Source organism: Rhopalosiphum padi, chromosome 1 (genome assembly GCF_020882245.1).
Source record: "Rhopalosiphum padi isolate XX-2018 chromosome 1, ASM2088224v1, whole genome shotgun sequence".
Taxonomy (NCBI): domain Eukaryota; kingdom Metazoa; phylum Arthropoda; class Insecta; order Hemiptera; family Aphididae; genus Rhopalosiphum; species Rhopalosiphum padi.
Window position 1 is genome coordinate 65,360,685 of NC_083597.1, and position 20,663 is coordinate 65,381,347.

General features: G+C 24.5%; 1 protein-coding gene across 1 annotated transcript; it reads right to left on the bottom strand.

The window, feature by feature from the left end:
- Nucleotides 1-9,967: 9,967 nt before the first annotated feature.
- LOC132932363 (N-alpha-acetyltransferase 25, NatB auxiliary subunit) lies at nucleotides 9,968-20,540 on the bottom strand. Its single transcript, XM_060998710.1, has 15 exons — nucleotides 20,292-20,540; nucleotides 20,139-20,224; nucleotides 19,914-20,052; nucleotides 19,661-19,854; nucleotides 19,408-19,545; nucleotides 19,171-19,325; nucleotides 18,748-19,001; nucleotides 18,362-18,531; nucleotides 17,463-17,626; nucleotides 17,223-17,395; nucleotides 16,975-17,144; nucleotides 16,725-16,892; nucleotides 15,964-16,653; nucleotides 15,760-15,891; nucleotides 9,968-13,934 (listed from the first exon to the last, which is right to left on the bottom strand). The coding sequence occupies exons 1-15, from the start codon at nucleotides 20,359-20,361 to the stop codon at nucleotides 13,584-13,586; spliced, it is 3,054 nt and encodes a 1,017-aa protein (XP_060854693.1). The 5' UTR covers nucleotides 20,362-20,540; the 3' UTR covers nucleotides 9,968-13,583.
- Nucleotides 20,541-20,663: the final 123 nt, after the last annotated feature.

Here is a 20,663-nt window from a genome sequence, read left to right on the forward strand (position 1 = left end):
GGCTAACGGTAACATCTATAACAACTAACGATTCTTTCACTTTGCTCCCACCTTAAACATGCATTTAGACTTTATTATTGCATGAGGTTTTATGGTTTCCGTTTACAGTTTTTCTATAAAATAAAAATATCAACTCGCCTCATAAGAAGATTTTAAGATATAATTACTGACCTGATTTAGCACAGTGAAATATAAATAATAAGTTAATCGATTTTTTTATTCAGATATGGTTTTAGATTTATACAGTTACTGTACATGCACAATGTTAATTTTAATAATAGTTTATAATCTACCTTTATTAAAAAATAAAAATGTGAACATTAGTTACAATTATAAACGTGTAAGTACAATACTCAATAATTATAGTTAGTTTCGGAGATTTGCTTTGATGTTATATTAACAATTTAAAAAGAAAATAATACACTCATTTAAATATTCACAAATAAGTGTCATATAATATTATGTATGTATAATATGAATATATTATATGCAATATTTTTAAATGATTAATGATTATATATTTTTAATTTCCAAAACTATTATTTTTTAATGTAAAAATTAAATTTACCCAAATTAATATTTTAAACATTAATTATATAGAATTTAAAATAATTTTATAGTTTATTTTATTTATTTGTTTTATTTTAGAATTTCTACATGACTACATACTATAAGTAGTAAGTACAATAATCAAATTTGCTGAAAAATTGTTTGACATGAATTCTTATCATGAGGTGGAAGAGTGAACAAGTGAACACTGCCCATCAGCAACAAAAGTTTTAAAAATTTTATTCAATTCAACAAAAATATGTTTACTTATATAATTCTGACATGAAATAAAGATTATTTTTAGAACCAACAATTAAATATTGTTAAATATGTAAAAGCTTTATAAGTGTGTTTGTTGAAGCTGAATTTATTTATGTTATTAAGATAATTTTTTTTAATAAATAATAAGATGGTATATCTTTTTAATGGGTCCACAATTTCAACCTTTAAGTTATTTTTACTTTTTATTCAATTATATATTTCCAGATTAGGTAATAAATAATCGTAAAATAAATGTACAGTATACAGATTATATAGTATACTTGGCTAAACATAAATAGATATGGGGTTTCGGGAGTTAAACCCTCCAAACATTTCAATAGATTCCCATCCTTTTTCTAAATTTGTTTTAAGCTTTTTAATATTATAATAATAGGACTTCAGTCCCCCCAAATTGTAAATGCTATTTGCTCCTATGGCTATAGGTACATTTGAGCTGTTAACGGTTGTTATTCAGAGAGACTCGATGAAATATATAAGTATTATATGTAATAGGTATTCAATCAAATAGTTTATGTCATATATATATACCAACTCCTGACGGTAATAATGCACTCATATACTTGTAAAATATGACTCATCGTATTAGAGTCATATAGGTATATTTAGGAAGGATACTCGATGAATCAGAAACTGTAACATGTAAATAATAAGTATATAGATACAATGTATAAATGATCATTTTTATTGAAAATCATAGTCATAATGTTATATAATATGTTGTATTCTTTTCTTATAAACATGTTTGCAAAGGTAAGATATCACATACACATATTTGTATTCACGCATTTCATGTTATCATGGTTATACGGAAGAGTTTTAGACAAGATTACATTGGCAGGTACAAGAAAATAAATCGATCAGTGTTTATTGACTGTGACTTAACAATGTGCATGATATTTGTTTATACCGGAACCAAACAAAATATGTGATAAATATTTTATCATCACTATGTAAAAAAAATATAGCATTTTTATAGCTTACACATAGACATATAGTTGATATTTGTTCGTGGATTATGGTTTATGGGTTATTTTATTAACAATTAAACGTGAGAAAAAATATCTAGCTGATTATTTACGTTTCTCCATTTTTGACTAACATACATATACGTTTTTTCGTTTTAAATTTTGATCAAAAAAATAAGTTGGTACTTATAATAAAATATTTAAAATAAACAATATCGCATTAAATCACTGATTTAGTCAATTTAGATTATTTTCATTTTAAAAGGTAGCTAGTTAAATTAAGTTTAGATAATTCCTTGAAAATATTTTGTAATTATTTTAAAGTTTTATGTATAATATTTTTATTAGTAATATAGTTTATATAAAGAAAATGTCTACTAAAGTCACATACTCACATACTAAATTGTGTGTAAGTATTGTTCTATAGGTAGACTATGGAAAATAAAATAATTTATATTTAATATTTTTAAAAACTCTAATAAACTACAAATTTAACTTTTAAATATTATGAGTGATGGGTAACCTATGCTAGATATATTATATATTCATCCTGATTCCTGGTTATACACATATTGTGTATTATGATTTCGTTACCTACACTCTATCAGCTTTATTACACATTTAACAGTATGATAACGATACGGATTAATCACGCGGTATCTATGTAGTCATGTAGTTTTATTACTCTAAGAGTTAGATATATAATGGTAGAATATAATATAATAACAATGTAACGCACTATAAATATAATCATAGTGGATACCCAAATAACAAAATAAATACGCACATCAACGAGACCGCATGTACACAGTGTGCACGTATAATATTATATAATGGACGAGACGCGACTTACTTAACGTTGTTGTAATTTGCTCATAAACGACATGACGAAATAACTTTTTTTTATTATTACTATAATTATTGTTAATATAATATTATCATCTGTATGCAGTCTTTTTTTTTTAGAATCTTACGAAAAAAATATTTTTTATTCCAAGTTAATGAAAAATTTGCATTTATTATAATTTATTATAGCTTTTAACTTTTAAGTATAAAAATTAGTAAACCATTATAATTCCATTTCGTGACTGTTGTATGTACCTACCGATTAAAAGTATAAAATATAATAATATGTGAATTGAAGTTACAATTATTGAATTATCCAAGAAAAAATGTCCGATGTTAAATTTAACCTATATAAAATAAATCCAGAAAAGCCTTATATACCTTTTATTTTAAAGACAGTTAAAATTTTTAAATATAATTTTTTTCCAAAAATTATTTAGCGCGGATAATCGATGTCGACAGAAGATTTATCTATAATATGTATAAAAACCAAACAGTCTTAATACAGATAGATGGAAAAGAACTAGAATCAAAAATAAAAAAGCAGTAAGACAGGGGTGTATCTTGTCGCCGATGATGCTGTTCAACTTGTACATTATTGAAGAAACAATGAAAGAATTGAGATCAGAAATACAGAAAGGAATTTAAATAGGAGGAGCAATGGTTATTGCCTTAAGATTTTCGGGCGACATAGCTTTCTGCGTGGAAAATTAAGGCGAACTACAAAATACCCTAGTGGCTAGTAGCAATAGCGCCAATATGGAAAATTAATTCTGGAAAAAAATATGCTAGAAGCCTTTGAGATGTGGTACTTCAAGAAAATGCTTAAGATACTATGGCCCGAGAGGGTAACGAATAAGGAAGTACTAGATAAAATAAATGAACAACGAAAAATACGGAAAAATATTCAATCTAGAAAAAGCAACGTTCACGAAAGAAAATAATTAAAGGAGATATTGAAGGACAGATTGTAAGAGGAAGATCAAGGGCAGAATACATGACACAGATAATGCAGGATAAGAATAAAGGAAATTACAAAAACCTGAAAGAAATATGCAACGACAGAGAAAGATAAGCATGGAGAGCTACAACAAACAAATCAACGGATTTTTAACTAAAAAAAAAGATCGATGTACCGCTGTATATTGGTTTATTAATTAATTAAATAATTTTACTAGAACTGGTAATAACATCCAACCAAGACAGTATGCATACTTGTCTTAAGCATTAAGATATCTACTTGAAGATTAAGTCTCTTGATTTGTGATTTACCTACCTAACAATAACAATAAATAATAATAAATAATATCAATTACGCATTTATACAATTATATATTAAAAGTTATTAACAATTTTCAATAATATCCAAAAAGTCGTTTTCAAGTAATTTGTATGCAGTAAATGTGTATAAAATTGTTCTAGCAATAGTTATAATTTAAATTATTAATTCTATGATCGAAATAATGTCATACAATTGATTATATAAACAATGGTCATACTAATATTATTAAGGTTGTGCTTTTTATGTGTTTCTATAATTAAAATAAAATAAAACGTAGTTTTTATAATACATTACACGTATAAAGCACATAACTAAAAGCTCAAGCCTTAGATTATATAATAATATAATATGCCTATATTGTCTATGAATATGAATTGCTATATTTGCTTGCATGTATATACATTTGTATCGTGTAAAATATTAACTTTCAGTACCAAGTATTAAGTATATAGATATAGAATCTGCTACTCTTATATATACCAATGTATTCCAATTATTATTTAATTATATGAATGCCAAGAGATGAATATGTGTACAAGATTACAATTTAAAAACGAAACCTATCTCAAAATTTCACTTTATTCAATATTTTTAGATAATGTCATCCACCGACTGCCACTTATAATTCTGATAACGTCAAAAACTTTCATGGCATAGACGGTATAGTGTTTAATTTTACGTGACTAGAGTAAGTTACGTTTTTATAACTAATATAAGGCTATATCGTACTTTATCATTTTTTTCTATAACAAGCAGCACTTTAAAAGTTTAAAACAATGAAAACTATTACTTACTATACCATTAATTTACACATGATTGTTTCGTGGTTTTTTCATTATTTTTCTGAGGAGGGGCAAATATCCCATCTTGCCGGGGGGGGGGGGGCACCAATGGACGCCCATATTTCTCGCTAAACCTTCGTACTATTATACGTATTGATTTTATATGACATTTCACCATTATTTTATTTTTGAAATTACTTATAGCTATATTGATTCTATTATTAAAGACGGCGTACATTTCTATACATTTTCCCTCTATCAAAATAATTTTTACAAAATAGTAATATCTAGGTAATAGTTATGTCTATTGAGTTTTACCGAATTGTCGATGTATATTAGGTATATCATAGGATCATTAGGATCTATATTTTATACTTAATAGTAAGCCTAATTCCGACGAATTATTGTAATGATTCACCGTTCAAATTTACAAATATTATGTTATTAACTGACACTGAGAAAACCTTGAGTAAGTACCTAACATAATATATTCGTATATCCTGTCTTAACTCTTAATTTTTATTATTTTAACGCAATTTAAATAATATATTGTTCAAAGTAATAATAATTAATCTCTTAAATTAAGCCATGACTAGGAAAATAAATAATTCTAAGAAAGAAGTAGTTAAATACTTTATTTATTTATGTTTAACTGCTGTATGTGACACAGTGACTCAACAAATAGCCAATAGATATAACGTAAATTACTAAGTGACTCACATTAAAATAGTTTTTATTTAAAATGTATTAAAATAAATTCATAATAATTCGAGAAATTTCCGGAATAGTGAAGGAATTTGAAATTTATTATCATATTGCTATACTGGGATGTAAGGATATAATACAGCAGTGGAAGGCGTATACCTATATTTTAGTTCTATATAATAAAATATAAATATATATATGACAATTTTAAATTTAGGGTTAAATAATAATTAGTTTATTAAAAAGTCCCCGTTTGGGTGTGTCAAAGATTGCACGTGTAAATGCCTACCTATTATTAATTTTTTAACGAAGCTAAACAAAATAATACAAATGTACAAAAAACAGGAATCTCTTTTAAATACTTGTTTATTAACTAATTATTATTGCAGTAAGAATACTATAAATAATTTTATTTTTACACTGTTATTAATTATTATATAGATTTAAATTAAGTTTCAATTTAAATTATACGATATAATACAATATTGTTCTACGCCAATTCAAATGATCCATAGTACCTAATCGGTATTTGGTAAGTAATTATTGATTAATAGGTATTTATTTTCCACACGCACACGGCAATAACTACTGCAGTCTGCAATTAATTTGTTCAACTAATGCCAAACAAAACAACAATATTAAATATTTTAAGCATGCAATATGGATCATAATCAGAACGCCGATTTATATGGATTAAAAACCAACCAAATATGCGCTAAAAAATCTTAAACATGCATAAATATATATGCACTGAAATCAGAAATGTTAAAAAAATGTATAAAAAATAATAATATGCATAAAGAATTAGCAAAAAAAAAAAAAGTATTTTTAAACATTTAATTAATACAATATAATATATATTTTTTAAAAAATTACGCAACCCTACTAAAATTTTGATATTAATCGAAACTATAAAAATATAATATTTTTACTTATATTATAATATATTATATATTTCAAAAATGTCTAAAAAAAACATCGAAATATGCACTAAAAGATTAAATATGCAATTAAAATTGTAAAATAACCTCTTAAAATAGAAAAGTTGAAATATGCAAAAATATGCATCAAAAGAGTTTCATTTTTTAAATCGTTATATCATGAAACAAATGTTGTGCTCACTTAGCATATCATATACGATTAACCGGATTAACCAGAATAAATATGCAAATGCATAATATAGATTCGTGCTCTAATCATAATAATAATATTTTACGAATATTATACGATATACTACTTACATTGCTGCGACCTACACGGAGATTGGAGTTGCATTATTAATTATTATTTTAATTTTCATACAAATATAAAACATTTTATACTAATAATAATATAAATATTAATTTAATTTTGATTATTCTTTAATTGGGTGATAATTCCCATGTTATCATTTTAATAAAAACAAAATTATTAATCATTAAGTTCATATATATAAGACATAATTAAATAAACAATAAATTATATAGTACCTACATACATAGGATACATAGTACTACTTACACACATTAATATAAAATACGATACACTTATCGCATTGTATCAAAATAGGTTATATTTATAATTTATAGTTTATAGTGTTTATACATATTATTATTTATATATGTACCTATGAATGTATGGTACTATGATATTTACCGTTTGGATAGGACAGGTGTCATATCTCATTTCTATGATCATAATCACGAATCGTCGTCATAATATATAAGCCTATAACTTATAAGTCAATCATCACTATCATCAGTATTACCTATATTTTATAAATATTATTAGATACCTAGCCACCTAGATACCTAGGTGACATTATAAAGTTAAAAATTTATGAAAACATACAAAATACAAATAGGTATAGGTAGTCATCATATATATGTGGTTAAAATTAATTTTAGGTATGTTACGGCCTATATATATATAATATGCTATTACGTTTATTATAGAATAAATTGTACTTATATATATAACCTATAAATACAAACATGCGCATTCAATTTTATACGGTCATTTAGAATGAAAGTAATGATGTACCTATACCTATATACCTATACTTACGGATATTATTACCGATATTCGCATAAAAGGTTATGATTTTCATGCTTTGAATTCGTTATTGTACCTATCATCGAATATCCTGAGCAATCACTCGTCTGTCTCTGCAGTAATTTAAACATACAATAGGTGGTCCTTTTTCCATAATCGATGTGCCAAGGTGCTTCTTGTATATTGTATAAACTATATGGTAAGATAGGTATACGATACATCTAGGTACATAGTGGCTACTGCCTATACATTTCAGAATTCTATTTGATAGGCGTAAGAAATATAAATAATGAACAAACTTTCCAAATCCATGACACGAAATGAACTCTTAGTAATCTATACTCGGAATTGACAGATTGATTGTTACGTATTTTTAGTTGGATGATGATTCCAACAGTTGATACCATTGTCCATTCTGAAAATATGCGCACTTATTTAAAAAATGTGTACTTATTTTGTTAGAACTACAGACACCTATTGCCTACTACTTAATAGTTATTACTTATTAGTTATTACTTGAGTTAAGATGTTGATGACCTAAAAAACACACAAAAATGCCCTAAAAACTTCAAAAAATGACCTTAAAAAATAACCTAAGTCTAATTAAAAAAGTGAAAAAAAATAATTTATAAATAATTATTTTTATTAGAGATATGGGTGTGATAATAAGGTTAGGTTATTTAAAATAAGAATTATAATTTTAATAAACAATAGAATACATTTACAATTAAGCATTATATAAAGTTATTAAAAATAAAATACCTATAAATAAAAAAAAATATAATAAAAATACTCTCATTAATATTTATATTTTACTGTTGCACTGTACAATTAAAATGTGTCTGATGTTTTCTAACAAAGACGACAATGTCAAATAGTTAATAAATGTTTGTATGATGAAAAATTTCGTTCGACATCAACGGACATTATGGGAGCCTTAGATCATATACTATATGATCTAAGATGGGAGCATATTTGAAGTAGATCATGTAGATCACATTCGATAAGCGTGTGATGTGTGTGATCAGCATATGTCTGAAAGAGCACTTGTTTTATCAATGTATAACACTCAAACAGTAAATCTTATCGGTACGCACTACGCGATAAATTTAATTACAACAAAAACCCCACAATAAAATAATATTAAAATTATTTTTTTGAATATTTTATAAATTTTCTTTAAAATCTAAAATTTGAGAAAAATGCCCCCACATTGTACGAAAACTACAAAAAATGACCAAAAACATAAAAAAATGAATCAAAGGAAAAAAATGCAAGTCATCAACATCTTAATTCTTAACTCTATAGTTATTACTTATTACTCTGATTTTTCAATATTTATGTAAAATTCAAAGACACAAAAGGTGAGCAAATGGGTATCACTCTGCAGTACGTAGTAGGTGTCGAGTGGGTCATTGTAATCGTGTAATAATGGGCGTGTTAAATTTGAATTCAATAATATTTTATACCTTTGTGGCTTTGTAGGTAAGTACTCGTACATGAGAAAAGATTCCGAGTGAAAACGTTCTATTAACGTTCTATTAACCTACATTACTATAATTGGTATATTTGATTTTATGTTTTTGATATAATTATTAGATAAAGTAACTTATTTTTCTATTAGTAATTACAGTAAGTTGAAATTATTTTTATCGAAAAGATTAAATTTGAAAATTATATCATAATAATATAGGTACTTAAAAGTTTTATATTGCGAATAACGTTTTTGAATTATAAAAAAATATTGTTATAACTTATAACGTTAGGTATTCATTATTTAAATATTATTTAATTTTATCCAAATATATAAAAAAATAGGTACCTACATTTTTAAATTTTTGACTATGAAATGCTACAGCCTACAAAACAGACCTTTACCAGGGGCACAATTTCATATTTTTTATGGGACGCAAAACCAATATTGAAAATCTAATGTAATAACAAAGTCGCCCACATAGTCTAGCTAGTACCGTTTTATTATTTATAGCATTAAAACTATACAGCATAAGATACATAAAAAAAACCTAATGTTATTTATTTTATAGTATAATTCTATGAAATGATGTACACAAAAAGTGTTACAAAAAATTCATGGAATGCATTTGCACACTGATGAATTTAGAATATATCTTTTTTTTCTTTTGTTGTAAAATAAAATTTTTTTAAATTTTTTTGATTAAGCAAAAGTTTATTGCACTGATATATTATAGAGTATATCTGTGTAGTTTTCCTACTGTTTAGTTGATATATTTTGTATCAGTTAGACCAAAATACAGGGGAAAACATATTATGGTTTTACTGTTTATTCATAATTTCCATATATCTAAAATAGTATTAAATTAATTTAAATAATAATGGGTTTTTCTTATACTGATTGAAAAATGTAATGTTTCAAGGTAAACTTAAAAACACAAATTAAATACTAAATAAATAATTTCACAAAAGGAGAGATATATAGTGGTACCAAATTATTTACAGAGTCGAAAAGAATATATAATACATATCTAAAAATATAAATTAAATATTGGCATATTTTACATAATATATTTTAATATAATTTTATTGATATACAAAAAAAAAAATAAATAATAATAATTTAAAACAAACAAATAACAATAAGTAATTGATTAACAAAACGGTAAATTTCATAAAAATCATTTATATATTACAATTTTAACCTAATTAATAAAAGTACTGAACACAAACACTAAAATACTATATCTAGACAGTATACACTTCGATTATGAAATATAATTACTCAATATCCTGCCATCGAGACAGATTCTACTATGGTAGGCGTAGGGTGTTGTATAGGGATATAATAAACAGATTTTTGTTGGTTTGCAGTATGTTACCTCACTGGCTCACTGGATAGTAGGATAGAGTATAGGTGAATTTATTTTATTACATTTTACAATTTATTATTCAGTTCATGTGTATACTATATACATAATATTATTATAGAAACATTATAAAGTAAATTTGACACAAATATTTATGTACAAAGAATTAATTGTAAAAATTGTGTATTTGTGTATGTTACATTATATCATTATTTATAATTCAAAGATAATTTTATTCACTAAAATAAAATAATAATATAATTTTTACTCTTTTTAATCCATTACAGTCATACACATTTTCAGTCTGTTAAATTTTAAAGTAACCTGCATTTTAAGAATTTTCAATAATCATTTAAAAAAAAAATTGAATAAATATAATTTAGTTTGTTGGAAAAATATTGATTGTATTAAACCAAATAAGAAATAAATTTTTTAAGTTAGTTATTAAAATCTTAAAAATTGATGTTCTACATTATCTCTAAGACTATTACATTTTGAAATTAAACAGTGTTATAATATATAATTTAGAATAAGAATGAGATTTAATTTAATATAAACAAATTAATTTTGCACAAGCATAATAAATCTAAATATTAAATAGTCCATGAGTTATCTTTATCATTTCATACATTTTAATGATAGATGATAAATATAATAATAATAATGTCATTATAATAAAATATACAAATATATATATAAAATGAATAATAAAACCATTTTCATAATAATACATTTTTGTTCATTATTTATTGGAAATATTTTTATTCTAAAGTGTGTAGAAATGTTATATTTATTTTGCCAGATAAAAAACTAAAAATTCAAGTTTAACAAATTAAAACATATTCATCAATAATAAATCATGATTAAACCATTACCATTGATAATAAGTAATAATATAATTAATTATAACAGGTTTATTAAAAGGATTAGTAATGATATTGAATATTGGCCAATCTACTTTAAAAACTAACATTATTAAGTTGAATACATATTTATATAATCAAAATTTTAAAAATAATCGATTACTTTAGAAGTTTAGTAGGCATTTAAAACATCCTTTTTTATTATACAAGTTTTAGTTTATACTAAATATAAATAAACCATAAAACTATAATGAAAGGAAAAAGAAAATTTAAAGAATACAGGTTTTATAAAATAACAAACATATAATAAAATGTATGCCGACAAAATATCGTAGACCAATATATAGCATGGAATATATATCGCTAGTATAAAATATAATATAATATTGTTATATTAATGTAAAGCAGTATTGATAAAAATATGTATAATATAATAACATTGATGTAAGTAGAAAAAATAAAATATGTATGTATAAATATATACATATTTATCAATATAAGTAGATATTAAATGCAATAAGTTAAAACCAACCTTTGAATTCTTAATTTGAGTAATCTTTAACTACTTTTTTACTTTTTCAGCCTAACTGACTGCCTTATACTTTTTATTCCTTGGCATATTTGGATTTCTTACTATACTCTGACTTATTTTGATTCCAGATAGTAAACCTATTATATACATTATATTATAATATATATAAATATATAATATATACCTATATTGACGTCTCAAACCATTTATAAATTAATAGATTGAAGGATGTTGAGCAAAAAGTAAATGAACAAATCCATAGTTAAATCTTTCATTTATATGTTGTTTTTTTATCCTCAGTCACTTTGTATTGCCTCATATACATTTGATCAAAGTATTGCGTTTAATATTTACTTACATGAATTAGTATACATATTTTTACCATTTTCATCAATACTATTATACAAGGTGATTCTTTTATCAAACAACACTCATTATTTCAAAAACTATTAATGTTTTTGAAAATATTTTTTTACATAGTTTATAATTAACATAGTTAAAAAAACAATGTTTTTATTAAAAATTTATATTTTTAAATATTTTTTATCCGTATAATTTTTTTACTTTTTTGAATGACAACATAGATTTTTAATTTCATATTCCAAAGCAGAATAATTTTTTGAGTATTTTGATACATAATAATCGAATTTAGGGCGAGTAGTTTATGAGTTTTTAAGTTTTTACGTATTTTAAGTTTAGTTGCGCGGAGTGGAGTGGTACGGGGTTACCCCGCAAAATGTTTGTCCCCTACTCTGCTTGTCTAAACTTTAAATAAGTAGAACTCATTAACTACTCACCCTAAATTCAAATTTTATGTATCTATATACTTAGGAAATTATTCTGCTTTGGAATATGAAATTAAAACACTATGTTCTCATTCAAAAAAGTAAAAACTTAAAAAATTATAAGGATAAAAAATATTTAAAAATATAAATTTTTAATAAAAACGTCAATTTTTTAACAATTATAAACTATGTAAAAAAATATTTTCAAAAACATTAATACTTTTTGAAATAATGAGTGTTGTTTGATAAAATTATCATCCTGTATATTAATATAACAATATTATATATGTTGATATATATAAAATTGTTTATAGTTTATATTAATGTTCTATATTATATTAAAATTAAATTACTGTTATATTTAATACTGGCGATATTAACTACATACGATATATTGGTTTCGCAATATTTTGTAAGTATTTTATTATAAAATGATGTTGGAAAAAATGTAAATTATAGTTAAGTAATTAGATTTGTACAAAACATAAAATTTAGACATTTTTTTAAGTGATCAGATTATTTTTTAGTTTTTAACATTCAAAACATACTATGTGGGCCAAGATGATTTATACAAATATTTGTACTTTAAGGTTTTGATAGTTACTAAAGTTATTTTTTTTTTTACAATTTAATAAATCAATTTTGGCAATATGTAATATGAATGAAACGTCCATGCAAAAATGTATATCATATCAAAATATATATTCTGTTTATTCATACACAATTCTGACTGAATTATTTATTAATTAAACTCATTATTTATAAAAATTAAGGTTTTTAATAGTAATGGTTTACTATGACATAATAACCAAAATAATTAATTAGTCTTTTATATAATTGTATTTTTTGATAGTCTATTTCCAAAAAATGTAAAACAGTAGTTATTTATTTAAGAAATTAAATAACAATTATATTGATAAAATCAAGTTAGATAAGTCGTAAATAGTGTTTTAATTAATACAATGTTGTCACCTTAAATATTAAGGGTAATTAGTCAATAGTAAATACATTAACTAAAATTCAAAGCATAGTTACATTTTCATATATTTTTAGGTATCAATTTATTTGATAAATATAAAATATTTACATGTATTCTTAAAATTATAAATTACCATTTAAAATGATGGTAGTTTGTTGATTTGTGTTTGTTTCTTAATTAATATTTTTATCATTTCATCTAACGCACCACTATAACTGTCACTAATCTTCTTATCAATAGTGTCCACTAACTGTCGCCACCTATCAGCTGTGATCTGTCTTATTTTGTCAGCTTCTTTTCCTTCATCAGTATCATTAATTGTATAGTCGGTATCATGTTTTTTTAACATCAATGCATTGGAATTACCACATCCCATACGATTCCATGCTTCTTCAACATTCTTTACACAAACAAGAATATGACTAGTGCTGTTTTGAACAGTTTTAATAACCTCACGTAAAATTTCTGATTTACCTTTATATTGATTCTAAAAATAAATATAATTGATTTTTTGTTAGAACTTGTAAGGAAATTTACTATTTTACTATTTATCTTGACCATAGAATATATACATAGGTAATTATTAATGGGACTTTGGGATATTTATCAATAGACAATAAGATAAAAATGTATTTAACAATATTTAAGTATTTAATATATACAAATATTTTATATTAAAAAAAAAGGAAAGGAAAGATAACATATTTGTGCATATTTTGCATTTTTAAAATTTGTATGTATGTAAAATTGCTTGGGAAAAAATTCCCCGAGTACCTGACTCATACATCTGTTTACGATAGTTCCTTTGTCACTTAAGAATCAACCTTTTTATCAACAATTATATAGTTGTGGTAAAATCTAATGACATCTATATTCTAAATTGTACAACGAAATAAAAAGCAATACATGTTTGTTTGTTAATCATGGATAACTGATCGCATACCACGCGTTTACGTTATTTCTCAGGATATGTGTCAGATTTTTATAAATTATATATATATGTACAGCATGATTCTTTTATCATGAAACACTCATTATTTCAAAAATTATTCATGTTTTTGAAAACATTTTTTACATAGTTCAAGTTGTTAAAAAATCAACATTTTTAAAATATTGTTTATTCTTATATTTATTTAAGTTTTTTACTTTTTTGAATAACAACAGAGTCTTAATTTCATAGCAGAATATTTTTCTGAGTATTTTGATATATAAAAATTTAATTTAGGGCAAGTAGTTTCTGAGTTATAAGTATTTAAAGTTTTGATGTGCGGAGTGGAGTGGTACGGGGTTACCTGCAAAATGTTTGTCCACTAATCCACTTGTCTAAACTTTAAATACGTATAACTCATAAACTACTTGCCTTAAATTAAATTTTTATGTATCAAAATATTCAGAAAAATATTCTGCTATGAAATTAAGACTCTTTTGTCATTCAAAAAAGTAAAAAACTTAAAAAAATATAAGAATAAACAATATTTTAAAAATATAATTTTTTTAATAAAAACGTTGATTTTTAACAACTTGAACTATGTAAAAAATGTTTTCAAAAACATGAATAATTTTTGAAATAATGAGTGTTTCATGATAAAAGAATTATCCTGTATATAATCAATTTGTTATTTCACATTTTATTATGTACCTAACTAATTTTTAAATTTATATTTTCATAATTATAATAAGTTTTATCAAAACCAAAATAAAAAATTAGCTGCATATTTTTAAGCATACTTTGATATCATAATAATGATATATTTGATTTTAAGTGCAACAAGTCCCAAACCCTAGTTATTAATGATGGTATTACTATGAAATAATGCTGTCAATATTAAATTAAAATATTTGTAATTTATAATTAACCTGTTGACTACCATGAGTACATTATTATGTGTTGTGCCTCGTACACCACGGTAGTTTATCGCAATTATGTGTATTTTTATTTTATAATAATTATAAGGTTTTAAGAAATTGTGATATTTTTTTGCTAACTAAAAAAACAGGTCCAGGAGGCTATATAATCAATTTACCTATTCTATATAACGCAAACATGTTCACATTACTGTACACGTAGCATCAAAGGAAAACACAGTGCACAGTGTGAGTACAATATTATAAAAACAAAATAGCACGTTAGGTGTAAATAATTTTTTGTACTTATAGCATTTGTGGCAAGGTACGAAAAACATCCGTGGCAGTCAACAGGTTAATATAATATTAAAATTTGTTTTAGATAAACTTTATAAATTTCATGTAAGATATATAATTAATTTATGTATATATTAAAATTTAATAAATTATATATTACAATTGTTTACCTCAGGATTATAGGGCGTAGAATAAGTTTTTCGTTTAGCTTTAATTTTCTTTGGATCAGAAACTATTTTGTTTTGATAACTTTTTATAAAATATGTTGCTAGAGAAAGAAATATGCATGAAGTGTTCAAAGTCTGAAAATTAAAAAATGAATAAATTAATATCCATTATTTAGTATTAATAATTAATATAATAATACTTCTTACATCTATCATATTTGTAAGTACTTCTAATACTTCTTTTCTTCCTTCTAATTTTAGACTAGAATCTATTTCATTTATTGTTTTTGAAATAACAAATTTACAATATGTAATTGATTTATCAAATGCAATAGTTAGTTCATTAGCATTAGTTTTCATCTTTGCTGTCCATTCATCATCCGTAGAAACGGAAGTTTTTACATCTGATCCTATTGTTTGTATAAATTCAATGAAGTTGATGACAATTGTCAACATAGTCTTAGATTTATCCAAACCAAATAACTTAGATCCAAAAAAACTTCCAAATACATTATTAGGAACTGGAATTGGAGGATCGCTTTCCAATTGAGTGTTAAGAGTTTTCAATGTTTTCAAATGGAAATTCAATTGATCGAAGTCATTTGAATTGAGAGATTCATCATCAGGATTAAGTCCATTTACTTCTGAAGGTGTTTTAAAATGTTGAGTACTAAATTGTTTAATCATTCTTGCACTGTAATAAATACAACTTAGCAAAACAGCACGGATTTCCAGTAAACGCAAATCATGAGAAAATATTTGATTTGAATGTTCTGTAGTTAAGCATCGTGTAGGAGGATTGTAATTTATTAATACCGAATAGTCTCGGTTATTTATCATTTTTTTGAGTTGAGATTTTGAAGCAATTTCAGGCACATCATTCATTTTTAATATAATCTAATAAATGTGAAATACACAAATAAGTTTTAGCCAAAAATTTTAACTTAATTAATTAGTATTAAAAATACCTCTAAACAATCATCCAAATTATCAACATCAAGTAACGAAATGAAATAGTTTTCTACAAGACACATAGAATGATGAATAGAATATTTAAGTTTTTCTCTAAATTCCACAAATTCAATAATTTTGATAAAAGATCCAAATTTGTACGATATTGTTAAATGATCTGCGACCTAATATAATAATTTAAACAAAATAAACATTCAATGAAATTAATCTGGATGTAAATATAACTAAACCTTTTTTTTTTCCTACCTCTCGATAATTATGTGAGAAGAATCTGATAGTTGTAGCATACAGTTTAGATGCATTCTGGAAACGACCTTCATTGAACATTTGAAAAGTATGTAAATAACCTAATGAATCCAACTGAGTATTTTTTATTTCTAAATTTATATATGCTAAATTTGACGCATCAGAGGCTCCTAAGAAGATAAATAAATAAATATATTATTTTAATAGTAAAAAAATAAAAATATTATTTTAAATAGAAATATAATTACCTAACATATGGTAGAATTTTAATAATAACAATTTTATATGGAAATTTGAGGGACTTAGAGCATATGCATACTCAAGTACAACAGTTGCTTCCCTTATATATGTGAGTCTATTATTTTCAACCCAAATGTCATACATTAAATGTGCCATTATTATAACAAAAGTGTCATTTGCCCTAAAATAAAATATTTACAGTAAGCATGATTTTTTTATGATAATAAATTATTATAATATAATTTTACATTATTTCTGAAGATCTTTTGCTATTATTAAATATTTCACATCTATGATAGCATCTGAGTAAACGATCAGCAAGTTTTAACTTTTCTTCGGTGTTCATGAGATCATGAATTCCAACATGTCTGGCTAATTGGAGATATGATAAATAACATTCCATTTGAGATTTCTGGAAATACATGATATATTATAAATTGTAATTAAGGGGATTCGATACCGTAATTTTCTGTTTTTGTCTAAAGCACGGGCGACATAGGATTTTAGACGGATCCTTTGCCAATCATACTAATTGACCCAATAAAGCGATAAAAATTTTGAAAACAGATCTGAATTTGTCGTCGAGTCTACTTGAAATTGACTTTCCCAGATTTTTGACTTTTTGATTTTAACTTCTTCAAAAATTGAAAAATGGAAATTTTTAATTACTCTTTTTTAATAGGTATTTTTTTTTTAGGAATTTGGAGGAAAATATCAAAGCTGCGAGAAAGTCGATTTCAAATAGACTTGACAACAAATTCAAATCTGTTTTCATAATTCTTATCGCTTCATTAGATCAATTGGTATGTTTGTGTTTTGTTTGGCAAAAAACATGTCTAAAATACTATATCATGAGTGTGTTAGACAAAGACAGAAAATCACGAGATGGAATCCCCTTAACAAAAATGATTAAGTACACAAATTTTTTTAATTTATTATGGTCAAAAGATTAATAAATTATAATTTTTTTCAATACTGGAACTATGGTAGTAAACACTAGTGTTATGAAAGTAACTAAATGAAGGTAAGGCATGTGTTACATTTCTTAGAGTGGTATAAGACTGATGCAATCCACACCTAGCTACAGCATTTTTTTTTTTAATTAGAATTATACTTGGTAAATCTCTTAAATTATGCAGGTACTCACAGTTTTTGGGAATTCTCCTTCTTTCAAATTAACAATTTCATCCAATATCTTCAAAAACTCATCGAGTAATTCTTCTTTTAAAAGTGACATATATGGTCTTAGATCATAAAAACAGCATGGCTTTTGTCCAAATATCTTAAAATATTCGGTTAAAAGATTGATAGCATCACCTGAAATTATTTTGTTTATAATAAATAATACAATTTAAGCATAGAAGAGAGTAAGAAAAAATAGGATAACTAACAAGTGTGAAATTATCAAATTACAATAACTTTTTTTTAATATTGATAAAATCGTTTGTTGAAAAAAAATTTAAAGCAACTAGAAAGAATAATTTATGTTTTTAGTTGTATTTATTAGATTGTAATTTAAGTAAATTATCTTACCCATATATTTATTAGCATTTTCTTTTAATCTAGAATATAATTCAAGGCGAGCGAGGTAAACTCCTCTTTGAGGATAGTTTTGCTCAGAATTTAATTTTTGTAATTCATTTAAAAACAATAATGCTTCTTCTATAGATGAGTCAAAGTGAGGTAAACAATTAGTATCCCCATTGCAGTTTAAGTATTTATCCTTAGATTCAATTATTTTAAATAATGAATCATAATATTTAGTATAGTAAATCCATGAATCTATGCTGTTGATTAAATAAATATATGCTTAAAAAAATATCATAATTTAAACATATAAAATAATAAAAATTACAGACTATTTTAAAATAAATATATAAATATTTTATTTAAAATCAGAAAATAAGAATTATAATTAAGTCTGTAAGCAATACTAAATTACAAGAAGTAACTTACTCTTTAAGAAGTAAACTTTTTAGGTATGAGTTTGCTTCACCATACATTTCCAATTCAAAGTAAATATCAATTTTTTTCCGCGTGAGACCAACAGTTCGATGTAGCTTATCACCAAGTGGTCCATTAAGAATATCTAAACTTTCTTTGTATTTTTTCTAAAAAATTATTTTTGAATATTCATTTTTTTTTTTTTTTTAAAGAAAATGTTATTTATGTAACAGTTAACTTCAATGCTACCTGCATATCTAATATCATCAAATACAATTGAATTTCTTGTTCAGCATCAATTTTGTCTTCATTAATATATTTTTGCACCATTCGTTCTGCTAATGGCAGAGTAATTCTTTTTGATATTTCATCATTTGCTTGATACGCCTTAAAATAAATAGGTATACATATAAATCATGGAATTATATATAATAAGACAAAGTTAATAGTATTAATAACTACTTCATTATTTATATTAATATTTCAATAACTTAATATGTACCTGCATAACAATACTCATTATGGCCCAAAAATAATATGGGTTATTTGGTTTAACTTTATGGAGAGCTAGTGCAGTTTGCTGTTGTTTTTTGTAATCACAAACACGAACGTAAGACATGAAAAGACTAGACAATAATTCTTCGTTGACTGGATCTTGGAGTAAAGCATCCTCGTATACTTCACATACCATATGAGCTATACAATTAAAATAAAATAGATTTTATCAACTTAAATGCAAATACTATTAAAATTACGTTTTTTTAACTCTCTATAGCAAGCTGTTAACGCAAGCAATGTTGATTCATCAGATGGCTTGCATTCTCTTACTTCTTTCAACAATGTTTCTGCCTCTTGGTCTTTTCCAAGTCGGACTAAGGTTAAACTCTTCAGCGCCTGTATGAAATAAATATGGTTATAACTAAATAATTTGACTAGACAAATCTACTTAAGAATTCTCTATTTAAACATTTGGTTCATACTTTGGAACAATTTTGACTGGGTAATTTTTTTATTAATTTATCCAACTCGTGCAAAGCCTTTTTATAATTTCCGTTGTCTATCCATTCTGTAAGTAAAAAAAAACCAAAAATAAAATTTAAGAATGTCGAATAGTAGGAGAATTATTTGAGTACCATAAATCGGTCTCAACCGCCGTTCCGCCATAGAATTATCGTTCCTACTAAGCCTGCTTCTGGACGCCATCGGTACCGTTGTAAAATACCCTTTTTCCTGTGCAGTTACCGACCGAGATTTAAAAGTACCTAGTAATAGCAGAAAAAAGACTTAGTACTCGTAGTCGTAGTGTAATAAATCGTCGGGTTTGAATAAAATTTAAAGTGATCGAAAATCACATTTGCCGAGTTTATAACCACAAAAAAAAAAAAAAAAGAGAAAAAAATAGTTAAGAGAGTGAAACTGCGCAACCAGTGTTGCTTGCACTGATAAAAACGAAATCATGTACAAAAAAAAAAACCGTAAGTGTTGTACGCATGGAGGTCAGACTT